This window comes from Aotus nancymaae, unplaced genomic scaffold (genome assembly GCF_030222135.1).
Source record: "Aotus nancymaae isolate 86718 unplaced genomic scaffold, 86718_ANA_hifiasm-v0.15.2.pri h1tg000036l, whole genome shotgun sequence".
Classification (NCBI taxonomy): domain Eukaryota; kingdom Metazoa; phylum Chordata; class Mammalia; order Primates; family Aotidae; genus Aotus; species Aotus nancymaae.
Window position 1 is genome coordinate 21,604,874 of NW_026988450.1, and position 13,793 is coordinate 21,618,666.

At 34.0% G+C, this 13,793-nt stretch overlaps 1 protein-coding gene across 11 annotated transcripts in view; it reads right to left on the bottom strand.

Moving 5' to 3' along the window:
* Window positions 1–13,793, bottom strand: part of EYA1 (EYA transcriptional coactivator and phosphatase 1) — a 343,456-nt gene that overhangs the window by 158,653 nt on the left and 171,010 nt on the right. For 5 of the 11 annotated variants that reach the window (XM_012463621.2, XM_012463624.2, XM_012463622.2 and 2 more), the window contains one exon: window positions 193–242. The exons of 1 other annotated variant lie outside the window; for it this stretch is intronic. In XM_012463621.2, the coding sequence (XP_012319044.1) occupies window positions 193–242 (50 nt within the window). Of the gene's footprint in view, window positions 1–192; window positions 243–5,363; window positions 5,859–11,901; window positions 11,921–13,793 lie in introns of those variants that run through there. 5 more of the 11 variants (XM_012463632.2, XM_012463633.2, XM_012463630.2 and 2 more) reach the window with 2 other exon arrangements.

Below are 13,793 nucleotides of genomic sequence, written 5' to 3' on the forward strand. Positions count from 1 at the left end.
GTTCCTATTCCCTTTGTACATACTTAAAATGTTTTACAAGCACACACACACACACACACACACAAACTGTTAAGTAACTTCCAACAGAGGCTGTTACTATTAATAGAAATAATTAAGAAACACTAGACAAAAATAGATATGGGTCACAGAAAGGTAATCTCCAAAAATGTCAAATATCAACAATATCCTTACCTGCAACTTGAGGAAACAGCAACATCTGAACTGGCTTGAGATGTTTGCACCTGTGATCAGGGGTAAAAAAATTAGAAGCTGTTGTTACTCTGCTTCAGTGTCAGCTCTCAATTATACAGAGCACATGGCTGAGAACGACAATGCTCTCTTTTAACTAAAAGAGAAAAAGGAGGATACTGCAGCAGTGAAAGGCATATTGTCTTTAAGTTGAGGACTCAACTGTTGTTTCCTCCTGCAGGTCTATCCTCCTCCTCCCCTGTCGGGGGGGAAGGCAGCCAAATGACGTGATAGTGATTCATCACTGGCCTATGACAGCTGCAAACGGGATTACCCCTCCCCCAATCAACATGCAAAGCAGCCTTGCCCAGGCAGCTTCGAAAAGGTGCTTGGAAAAAAAATAGCGACTGACAAAATGAGCATGTTTAACAGCAATAGTTCAAGCAGTAATCCGCCAGCATCCTCAGAAGATCTTTCATCTTCTGTTATCACCAGCTGAAATAGAGCTCCCGCCCACCCCTTTGACTCCTGGCAGTTTCTTATCCTTATCATAATGGTTTTCTCCTACATTTACTATTTGTCACTTAACATTCACTAAAACAGCTTCTGGGCAACTTTTAGACAATGCTGGACTAACTACATATGGCAAAGGCAAGTTTTCATACCCAAAGTCACTCCATTGAACAATGTGCTCATTTACCCTCACCAATTTAAAATTCAGTGAGTTCTTATTCAGTTCTGCCCGGCAAACTAGAAAATGTAGTTAGCTTTTTTTTGGTGGATTTTCCATCTTTGAAACCGAGGAAGAAAATGGAAAGTTTAAAAATCAATTTACTATCCTATTAAGCCCACGTTTTAGTCTCTTGTTTCCAGATGAATCTGTACTTCAGGACTTCACTGAACAAGTTAACTAACGTGCAGGCTTTGACAGTCACTGCCCTTCTTCCAGAAGCAACTCAAACTGCCAGCAGGTGATAAAGCTCAGGTGAGGTCAGGCTTGCCGGCTTTAAGCTCAGGCTAACGCCTCAGTAGGAGAGCATTCTGCAAAACGTTTAAAATGGCTCAGAATTCCAAATCTTTGATGTGCATTTTCATTCAACCTGAACTGACATCAATTAGGGTTACAGAACAAAGATGAGAACTGAAGCATCTCAAATGGCATTACAGTTATCCAACCAAACGTCCTCTGTTAAGTCCTGTTATTTTTAAATTATGATTTATGAATTAAGAAATACTATCTTTCTTGCAAGAATGAAGCATCATTAAAGTCTAACTGTCTTGGTATAATGTTACATAAAATTTCTAGGTATGTTTCTCCATAATACATGCAGGATGAAAAACAATTTTTAAAAGACGCTTGAGTAGAAGATAAAAAACTTCAATGCCTACAGATGCGTCATTCTGTGATAACGGCCTTCTGCAATTTTTGTAAAAATTAATGTTCTTAGGGAAAAAAAAGTTTAAATGGTTTCCTTTAGAAACTGTAGCAATATACCTCAAGGATAAATTTCCTTTTTTTTCCTTCCACTTTTATACACCTGGAATAAATTATAGGTGAGAACTAACTTAGCTTTAAGAACTCTCCTGGCTTAATTATGTGAAAGAGTATTTAAAGCATTCTTTCTGTTAAATGTTAAAATACATTTCCATTTTAACATTAGCTGGAAAGTACAATCTTGGAAATATAATTTTAGTTTCACTGTATACTTTGAAAGTTTGGTTAGATTTATATTTGTGCTTTAACCTATCATATTTAAATTTCAGAGTCGAACTTGTTAATAAAGAAAAAATGAACTTCAAGAATTATTCTACCACATTTCCTCACTGAAAAAATGCATTTTCACAACACATTTCTTTTATGCTAGTTCAACTAGACTCTACCGTATTTTCATGCTCTAAAACTTTCGAAAGTCCATATGCATGATCTACATTTCATTAAGTATACTTTAGATATATTCTTTTGTGTCTCAAGGATTATTTAAACCATGTGTTGTGTGTTACTGTATTTAAAAATGACTCTTTAATCAAAATAACTTTAAAACAACTAATCCTCACTTAGGCTGGTCAGCTGAATCCACATCGTGGTCCAGGAAAAATAAATCTACTCTCAAGAATGCGAATGCAGACAACAATTAGACACAGATGTGAGCAAAATTAGTTACAGTTTACAAAATGCTACACTTCACATGCTTTTAGTTTTTTATGTGTAGTACAAGATTACAGTGCAGAAGGAAACATAGTCTTATAATGACTTATCTAAAAAGAACACCTATTTCTGATTGCTGTTGATTTCCTCTCATGTTTGATAATATCTCTGGAAGTTTCTGTGTTGTAAAGGTCTAAAACCATAATGTGTTTAGAAAATAATTATGGATATTTCCATTCAAAAGAAAAAAATATTATTTTATTGTTTCTAGAAAAATGACGTGAGGCATTGAGTAAGTTCACGTTTTCTGCTTTACATCCGTAAACCTAGTATGTTTCTTGTCTTCTCCTAATCTGGTATTTTTAATTCAAATACTTCTGTGAGTGCAAAAGTATTTCCCATAACATAACAAATGGTCATCTTATATTACAATCAAGTCACTTCGCTTTAATGCTTTTAAAAACTCATTGTATAGAATACCCATAGTAGCATATTGACAGAGTTGTGAAAATACAAATAGCAACGAGCAGAACTTAGAATTGAAGAATCCTAAACTAGTAACTTTGACTTCTGATTAGTTAATGAGGTCTTTTAAGTTTGCCTTTTTTCTAATTAAATTTATAATTCTTCACAGATGTAACTTTTGTTGATGTTCAATTTGTCTCTCTCATTTTGTTAAACCTCACATAGTACTTCGCCAATCCATTGAATAGCCACATTAAATCTGTTAATACCATGCTCTTCAACCCCAGAAATTATTTCCAGAAGGCAAACTTGCTTTGAGAGATCATCAAACAAGACTTAAGGTACACATTTTATCACATTTTCCCTACCACAGAGCTCAGGATGCAGAGCAAAATTCATGACTTTTGCACTGTTTATTATACTTTGCTAAATTACAAATCAAAAGCATCTGACAGAAGATCATGCATGAAGCCAAAAAGTTAATAATGTTCTGTGAAAAGTAAACTGTAAATGGAAAGGGATTCTAAATCTCAGCAGCACAGAGCAAATAAAATGTAGGTACTTGTCTAAATTATGGGTTTTCCATAGGTTTTTTTTGCTTGCTAGAAGCAATTTTTATAAAATGACTATAATTTAAAACTTTTTTTTCAAACTGAAAAGAAATTTTCAAAGTGAAAGTACTGAGCTTATCTAAATAAATAGAGTTGGCAGGCAAGCTGGTTTTGTCCACCACAGATCAACCTGAGTACTCCCAAATTTGAAAGACAATGGCAATTTTCTCATCAGAATGTATTTTATAGAAAAAAATTTTTTTCCTTAGCCATAGATCTGTGTTTTAAGCAGGGTATATTTTTGCTAAAATTTCTCCTCAATCGACATCTCCAACTATGGCATCAGTGTTGTAATGAAAACTTAAATTAAAAAAATAAAAACCTAAACCTAAAATTGAAATGCATTTCTAGGGAGATGAAGATGTTTTTTAAATGTTAACACTCTATTTCCTTCCTTATCAAAGACTCCATAAAATAAATGCTTTAATAATACTGCTGATTATTTTAATGAGGTCTACTATGTTACTTTTTGCAATACGTTGTTTAAAGAAAACGACAAAATAAAATCCGCATAAAAACAAAAACAGATTTTTAAACCACATAGATGCTACCTATAGCTTTAAAGGATTGTTTTCATTATCAATTTATTTATAATGTTGAATGAAATAGTTGTGATATTTGATTAAACAAGTGGTTTTATTCTTGCAAGTGTTTTTCTTCTTTACAATGTATTCTTACATGATTTTCACAATGGAAATTTTCTTTCGAGAAAATCACTTATCGTGTCTGAAACTCACACAGCAGTTGACTTCCATTTGGCCCTCTAAAACTGAACAGTGGCTAAATTAGACTTCTCTGTCACCGCAAAGAATGTTGAAAGATTGAAAATCCATGACTGCTTGCTCACTTACTGAATACTTTGGGCCTTAGGAGAACTCAAGCATGGAGAAAGTCAAATATCAAATATTTGATAATGCAAAAGCAGGACTATACATGTGTGCATGTCCTCAGACCCCAGACTGTTGGAGGAAAATCTCATGCAAGCATAAAATAAAACCTACCTTGAAAGACACATTATAAAATAATCCCAAACCTGTAAAACTACACTATGTGCTTAACTATCGCCTTTTTGCATCCCTTGTCCTTTTAAGAAATAAAATGTAAAAATGTTTGTCTAAATTCAATGACAGCTCTGAATTTACTGAATTCTTGCAAGTGCTATGCTTAAATGTGTTAAAAAAAAACAAAAAAAACTCTTCCCAAGAAATATAAACCCATGAGTTATTAACAATTCATATACTGACTTTGAATGGCAAATATTTTTAAATAATTCAAAAGTTTACAGATCTTGTTTTTAATTTCAAGGTCCATTCAAGCCTTACAAAGTGTCAATAAGAGAAAAAATATTAATTGGGTAAATGTTTCTTATATCATCTTTCTAAGTTAAGTTTGTTTAACATAACATTTGGGAAATTCGTTTATTGAAACAAAAAGATTTCCTTCCTTAAAAAGTGCTATCAATTTATTGTTATCTGTTGTCCTTTCAAATGTTAAATGCTTCCTCATTTTCACATCAAATTAAAGTGGGTAAGAAAAGTTATTTATGTGTTGCAATGAACATAGATGTACCGCTTTATTCAATACCACATAAATGTATTTGAGATTTGTTCAGCAATTCGGAAAAGATATGAAGTCATCTCCCTGCAAGAATATGGCCCTGTATTATATTTATTTATCTAGAGCATGACAAAAGTAATTGTTAACAATTTGTAATTATCTCTTAATGATCCTAATCACTCATAATTTGGAGGTTAGGAATTCTACTTCTAGGATGGAACCCTGTGGCTCATAAAGTACTAGGTACAAAGTGTCATAATTTTCCCCATGCCATAATGTTTTTCTTTGAAAACAAATCAAAACAATAATAAAAGCTCTCCTGTTAGCTTGGGCTTTGCCCACAGGACAGCTGTTGTCAGTCACTACAATTTTTCAAACAGTCAGCTTGTACTTACAGGGCTTACATCTGCTGCATCCACCAGTTTAATGTGTTCCTTCGAATTTTCTGGGTTAGCAAACCTCCATTCCTGACATAGTTTTGCTCCTGGATGGGGACGCGCGAGGGCTCTCAGGCACTCTGGTGCAGTCGCGGCGCTTCTGGGAGCGGAGCGCCTCTGCAGGGGAAAGCTCGGCGCAGGGGGCAGGCGCCTGGCCGCTGCCGCAGGCTCGGGCTGCCGAGCGACTGAGCGAAAACGCGTTCCCCAGGAAGAAACCCGCCACAGTGGACGGCAACAGGAAGGCTTAAAGTCGGAAGTGGCACTGGAGAGTTTCTACCTCGCCCCAAACTCGGAGCCATCAGCTCCCACCGTTCTGTTTGGTAACAGCTTTGCGCCCAGCGCTCCTTCCCCACCAAACAGCAGCCGCAGATAGCATCTGAGAACCCTAGACAAAGAAACAGCAGAATCTCATCCCTCGATTTGTTTGCGCAGCCTTGTAGGTCTGCCCATGGAGCCTCGGGGCTTTTTTTTTTTTTTTTTTTTTTTTTTTGGTTTTTGCAACGCAAACCACAGCTATTCTCTTGTCCTAACCTTATTGGTTTAAACGCACAATTGAAAGGAGCACTGCTCTGACTCAACCTTGCTGCTTAAAAAAAAAATTATGTAAATGAACGCGCCCCACGCTATCTGAATAAACAGCTGTGTGAGAATAACTTCTCTGAGACACGGTCAACACACACACATCTCCTCTTGCAACAGTAGTTACCAATTAAGATCTTTGGAGAGTAGTTATCTTTTACACTTTTACACGTTATCTTTTACACTTTTCCAAAACTTTTTTCAGGCCCCGAAACTTAAGGAATCCACTACTTTTCAGAATTTCTTTTCTAACGTACCTAGTACTGAAACAGGTCTGGGGGAAATAAAAAATAGAATGGCCATTTCCCTTTAAGTAGAAAGTGAAAAAGCAAACGTGCAAGCTATTATCAGTTTCATAATGAAAGCCTGAAGGATGAATCTGAAATGATTTCTAGAATGGCAAGTCTTCGGTGAACAATTCCTTGGCTATGAATCAGATAATGTTTCGGTGTTAATATTTTTAAATGATTTTTGGAAAAGATTCATGTTATCTAGAACTCTTCCTTTACAGCTTATTCTTTTAAAAAAAATTCTTACTGACCTCAGAATCTATGCATGAGAGTCTGTAACACTCACCTAAAGAGGTGAGCTTCAGTTAAGACATGTTTTATGTAGATACATGACTTTGGGGATAAGATTTAACCATTATGTTGATTTGAAATATTCAAAGAAGGCATCGTTCATGTGACTAATGATTGTATCTTAATTTTCTAGCCATATACCAACGTTCAAATACAAATGTTTATTTTGATACTAGTCACTCATCGTAACCAATTTTGTGCTCTAAAATAAAATCTTTATGCCCATTGGATTTTTCTTCAAACTGTTTTGTCATCACCCATGTAATACTATTCCACTTATTAGGCCTTTTTATTAAAAAATATTAAAAAATCTTCATTTTTTAGGCTCTTGATTGATATAAAAATTTTTTTTTAAATCACAATAACTTATTGCATGACCTTATAATACATTTCCAGATCATCAACTAATGAAACACATAGACACAATCATAACTTTATACTGCTAATTTGTAAATGAAAACACCATTCCGATGCAAACAAAATAAAAAGCTTCTAATGACCAAAATTCAATAGAGACCCCCCCACCTCCGAAAGTATGCCAGTCTGAATTCCTCAGAAAAGAACACTTTGTCAAACATAAGTGACAGCTTAAACTGCAAACTCACCTAGGATTTCATTTTGTATAGTACCAGCAAGGAATCATGGGCATCTACCATATTTGGGAAACCAGGTCAAAAAACAGTTGATTGCTATTGGATCTGTTCATATATGCAGCAGAAATAGAATTATGTTACCTCCTACAGCACTTTCTCAGACCAGAAGTGTCAGTTATTCAATATACTAAAGTATATATGCAGAAAATAAAATACAACTTGTAATGGAGATTTCTAGTGTTGCCAGATAAAATGTAATCTTATAGTAATTCAATCTATGATATCAAACAGTATATACTTTTGCAACCACATTTATTTCTAAGCTCTATAAAATGTAAAATTTGAGGTTTAGAGAATTAAACAATGTTTGAAATTTTACATTTAGCTATTGTATTCATGCTGCCCATTGTTTCAAAATTATTTTAGACATAAGAGAACAATACATTATTTTTCTGATCCATGAAAAGTTATATTGAAAAATCTAGAATATATGAACTATATGAAATCAAAACAGTGGGAATATTAATGTAAAGTATGTCATATTTACATACAAGTTACTTGCCCACATTATAGTCAAATGTATCATATTACGTTTTTATGTTGAAATTTAATTATTTTTATTTATATAACCAAACACAATATTAAATAAATGATGCATGTAATTATGAAGAAAATTAGTAAAAGCATGATGAATGTAATGTGACCACTAATTGATGCGATATAGCTCATGCTTCATAATTTTGTAACAAAGAGCTTAGTCACTGACTAAAAGTAACACCCATGTGCACATTTACTACTTTTAAATAGTTTCCTTTTCCTGAAGCAAAATTAGATGGATTAAAAACAATCACATTTACCCATAAATTGTGAATGGTTACTACCTCTGAATATCCAATATGTAATAACTACTATACCATAAAATTTAAACCCAAAACAAGTTATCCTATGATTAACAACCAACATTTAAGCCATTATTAACAAGACCAGGTTTGTAGTGTATTGATAGCCTCCTATTTCTAAATCTTCACCAACTATAACTGTATTATGTAACTTAACATATACTTTAAGGACTAAATTGTTCCCTAAATACAGTCATACATATAACTACAAAATTTAGGAAAACTGCTGAACATAGCTACTAGTAAAAACAGGTAATAGAATAAAACATTGCTATCTCATGTTTGCTGAGGAAATCTCAATACATAAATGTATGAAAAGGAGTTTTAAAATTTTCCAATGTGCTTTTCTCCAATAATAAATACATAATTTTATCTGGAAAGGGAAAACACTTGAAATATTCAACTGTAAGGAAATGTTTGAAAATCCTCAAGGAGACGATATCTTTCACATGCTCTATTGCAGGTTTTATCTGACAGAGCCAGTGGTTGCCTAGATACCTGCCTGGTTATAAGGAGAAAGTCTTCAATTTTGGTAGAAGGGTTTAGTGTTTTAGGTTAAGGGCATGATCACAAAAATAAGCAAAAGTCATATATATGTATATATGCAATAGTATTTTTTACATATATATAGGAGAGAGAGAAAGAAAGAGAGACAAGGACAGATACAAGGAACTCATTACAACAATCTAAAAGGTAACTTGGACTTTTCTAAAACTTCATGAGTAAACAGTTGATTGATCAAATTAAGTATAACAAATAAACACTGAGAAAGTAAAGGATAAAAAATGAGTGTTCCTTTTCCTTTTCATTCCAATAATGAAAATAAAGTTCTTTTACAGTTGTGAAGTTGTCAGTAAATGATGTACTCTGAAGTTATTTTTCTTCTATTTGTGTTTACTTTGAAATAACTTTAGAAGTCAGCATTCATGCTATCACCTGGTCCAAGAGTTTAGTAATCTCTTGGTTTCTATACTTCTTATGAGATGGTTATTTCTCAAAAATAACAGTATAGTAAGTTGCAAAATATAATCAGCAATTAAAGACTAATGCATTTTCTTAAAAAGCAAAATCCCAGTCATTGTTTCTTCTTCTACATGATTAAAATCAGTATGTGGAAGTATTCAACATTTTGTAATTCAAACTGTTCAAAGTAGAATAACAAATAGAGTATTCCAAAATACTATACTTCCAGTCTTTCTGGTTTCATAAACATTTCTTTTTCTTGTGGTCCATGCCAGGCACTACTTCCCTGGCTTCTTATGGAGCCTTTGGAACCGTGTCTGGATGGCTAACACTATGACCCTTGCTGACATTTGGAGTGGTCACTTCCATGACCTGCTCTTTCCCCACCAGCACGAGACCTACAATGAGGGTCCTGCTCCCAGGAGTCTTCTGCTGAAATGCAACCAAGTAAAACATCCTCTATTTATTTTAAGAATGATATTAAATCTGCCAAACTGAATGTCTACCAGTATTTTGTGAAATGTATTCCATTCAAACTCCAACATGATTAGCTTTTAACAGTAAAGAAGGTAATTAGCTATTAACTGTACCATGGACAATTATTTTAATATATATTACAGTCTTTATACCAACGCAATATGAAAATATAACCTATTTCCTGACTTTCTAAAGAACACGTTGATTATTACATATGAATAATAACATTTATTTATGTAGGGTGGAAAACTTGTTATCCTATGTAGTAATGACTGCCTATCGGATGTTTTTTTAAAAAATTATTATTCTTAATAGAAACTTTGAGCAGCACTTCTTGAAACTAATAGTGATAGCAAGGGCGGTGGTAGATTTTAAGAAAAGGAGATGAGATAATATAGGTACTTAAAAAAAATTGACAACGCAGGTTTCCTATTTTAAAATCAACTGATTTTCCAAAATGACAAACAGGTACTTTTTCTTCTTTCTGCCAAAAATTATGTAAATGATTGGTCCTGGAAGCATATGTCTAATCTCAGTGATACGTTATTTTGCTTTCTCACGCTGTAAAATGGGTTTCTGTTGACATGAAGCAACCTAGAAAACCCAGCTTGTCTCTTCTTTAAGATTTTTTTTTTCCTCTAAGCCATGGGCAAAACCAATCTTGTCAGCACCTCCCAAAACATGTAAAAGGATCTGGAAATTTGCTTTGTGTTTTTCAGGTTTCAAGACAGCTGGCTTCACAGTTTTTAAATTCTTTGGAAACAATGAATAGCTCATGGAGGAAAGAAGGGAATTAGCATTTATAAAGTGCTTACTACATGCCAGGCACTTTGCTAGGCATTTTATATTTTTTATGAATCCTGATTTTTTAAAATATGAGTAATTTTTCCTCACTATCTGTTCTGGAACCTGCCTCATTTTTCTAGCACCATCAAAGTCACTTCTAAACGGTAGATGGAGCAATGGGATATTAATGTCTCCTCATTGTATCATCATTTTGAAGTAAGGTGATAGCCCATAAAGTTAATAAATCCAGAAAGGTGTGTGATATTTGAAATGATACATATTGATATATATCAAAATAATATGTTAAATATGGGAGAGATAAAAATCACTATATAGTAGCTGATTATTCCCAAACACATATTGCAAGTTACTTTGCAGATTCAAAAATAAAATTACATTAAATGGTCAATAGAGAAAAAAAATTCTTAAACTTGAAATGATCAAATCAGGAGATATGGGTTTTTTTTCTCCTTATATATCCAAAAAGGTGAATCATCTTCCTAGAGATTATAAATATTCCCAACTTATTCTTTATATTAAAAAGGAAAAGCAAAGAGTCTGAGGTTACAACAAGCAATTATAGGCACATCTTGTTTCACAGTTATATCAATTTCTTACATTTTGCCTTTCTTAATTTCAGTTACCCAGAATGATATGCTTTGATTTTATTAGTTATTACATCATAAACAATTTATTCACTGAGGAAATAATTATATTAAAAGTGTACTTCACAACTTCTGGTGCATTTGGATGTATAGTTTAAGTATTCAGAATCAAAGAACTCTATTATTATTTTTACAAAGGAATTGCCAGAGAGTAGGGAGAGGGAACCCCCAAACCTAATGACCTATAGAATTTTTTTCTTCCTTCAAGCAGCATTAACTTTTTCTTCCTCAATCTCCCAAATCGGAAAAAAAAGTAACCTCTAAACCTGTTTTAGACAGAAGGTCAGAATTCAAAGGATCAGTAACTTAATCCACAGTGCACTGCAATCACATCGCTATTGGAAACACAACCAGAAGCACCATTATTCTGGAAGTTTTTATTAAGCAATGTCAATAGGTATACAACCTGGAGGTTTCTCTCGGCTGTAAGGTTACCTAGATTCATACTTGCAAGCAATCAGATTGTCTTGGGTCCTTGGGTTTTACTTTACTATGCTATAGTGTGAGGGAAAAAGAAAGTAGACTCTCTATAAAATACTAAAGAAAACAATAGCTTCAGTTTGTTCAAATACTTAAAAGAGAATGCCTTTCTGCAACCAAAATGTAAGTAAGATTAAACATTTTCCAGTCTTTAGATACTCATAATTAAGAAGAATGCTTGTTTTAAATGGTTTAATATTTGGGGTATTCTACTGATTATTGAAACATGTGATTCACGTTCTTTCAAAAAATATAAACCTGGAAAGTATTCTCTGCGTCTTTCAGGGATTCTGTTTTAATATCATTAATGATCTGGTTTATCTGAAATGCAGAGTAAAACAACAAGGATCTGGGGTTTTTGAGTTAGAATGGTTTAAATGTGGAAGATTCTTAAAAACAACACCCTGGTTGATAGAGAGTTACAGGCTGGGGGCTTGTTTTTTAATCAATATAAGAAGAAACAAATAGTTTACCAAGAGGTCAGAGCGCCCGTAGAGGAGCCCTCTGCTGCACGATTATCATTGACAACCCCTGCTGAAAGATCCGCAAAGCCCCCATTAGCTTTGGCCTCCTGGGATTGCTGTTCACTTTCCTTCCTGTCCTTGTCTGAGAAGAGGATCTTCCCTGCCTGTGGAGAGTGGATGCAGAAGAGTGGGTAAGGAGAAGGTGAAGGAGGGACAAGACAAAAACACAGCAAAAAAGGAGGAAGAATTTGTTATTCAAAACGATGATCCAAAAACCTGCTCAGGAATCCCAGTCCTTTTAAAAAGAGTGATTGCTTTTGACTTATACATTCTAAAGGAAAAAGACAATGTTTTCAGATATGCAGACTTTATACATTTGAAATTTGCAGTATCATCATAGTATACCTGTCTCTTTTGGGAGGAATTGCATTTTATAAACCTAAAAATGGACACAAATCTGGATGACCTAACTCATCACAAATAAATGTATTCATGATTAATTATTGAAGACTATTAAACAGGAGGGACCACACCTTTAAGCTCTGTATGTAGAGTTTTCCAAAATCATGCCTGTTATCAACCCATGAATGACTTATGCTTGAAAAGAAAAAAATAATTAGATATTTCATATTAAAATCTTCTTAAAGCAGCATATGGCAACCCTGATTTCCTATTCCATCTTTCTATATTCTTAGATTTTATGTCTATCATTGTACAAGGTTGAAATGCTATTCTTTTCCTTAAGTGTGTAGAATTATTAACATCTCTCTATAGGCAAGGGTACTACTCACCAGACTAAAACAAATGCACCAGAGATTCAAGTGAATTATAATTCTGGCTTCAACATGGGCTTTCTCTATGTCCTCTGTTGTTACATTACTTATTCTCTCAATTTATAATTTCTAACTTGCTAGCTATAAAATGGATGCAGGGTTACACACCTTGCCAAAACCGCATCGGAATGAAAATGTTTACTACTATGGTAAAGCTCCCATAGAAAGAAAAATAGCAACAAAAAAGTTAATTTCAAATCAACTTATATAAATAAGTGTGTAATGAGTGCCCAAATAGGGAATAGTGAATTTCCAGAGTTTAGCACAAAGTAGGTGCTTGATGTCATTAAATTAATTAATACATGCACACAAGTCTACTTGATGGAACATGGCCTTGGTTTGTGAAAGAAAAATGATTTCCTTGGATTTCCTTTGTTTTCATTTTTTTTGTCTTATACATTGTTATATTTTCCTTCCATTGAAAACTATAAAGCTGGACTGGCTAGGACATTATCATTATAGGAACGTTAATTTCATTCTATGCACAAAAATACTTAAAATAACATATTGGAAAAAATTGAGTCCTTAAAAACTGTGCTAGGAATTTGCCATCCTGACAACAGAGAACAACCAAACTCCAAGGAAATTAAGGACTTAGAACAGAATTGAAATCACTCTATTCACATGATGTATATATTTAAATGGAACAGGAAAATGGAATGAAAAGTTCAGTTTTGTTAAAAAAAAAAAGCCACCATATACTGCATTCTAGCTATACCTGTCATATTCTTCCCTAAGTACACTGTTACGTAAATACCAATTCGTATTTCCCTTTTAAATTCCTAACCAAAATAATCAGAAAAATTAATTTAAAAATTTAAAAGAGTACGCAATAGGATGAAAGTATATTTAAAGAAAACTCACGAGAGAGATCCAAGATGGCTGATGATTAGCAGCTCGGGCACGTACCTCCCAGTGAAAGCGCAAAGAACGAGAGGACGCCACACTTTCAGACGAATATTAGTGGCTCACGGACCAGGAGATTCCCAGTGGAGGAGCTCCACGGGTCGCCAGGGCGACTCTTGTGGCCAGTGTGGCGGTTTTGCTGGTGCCTTAGCACGCCAGTTC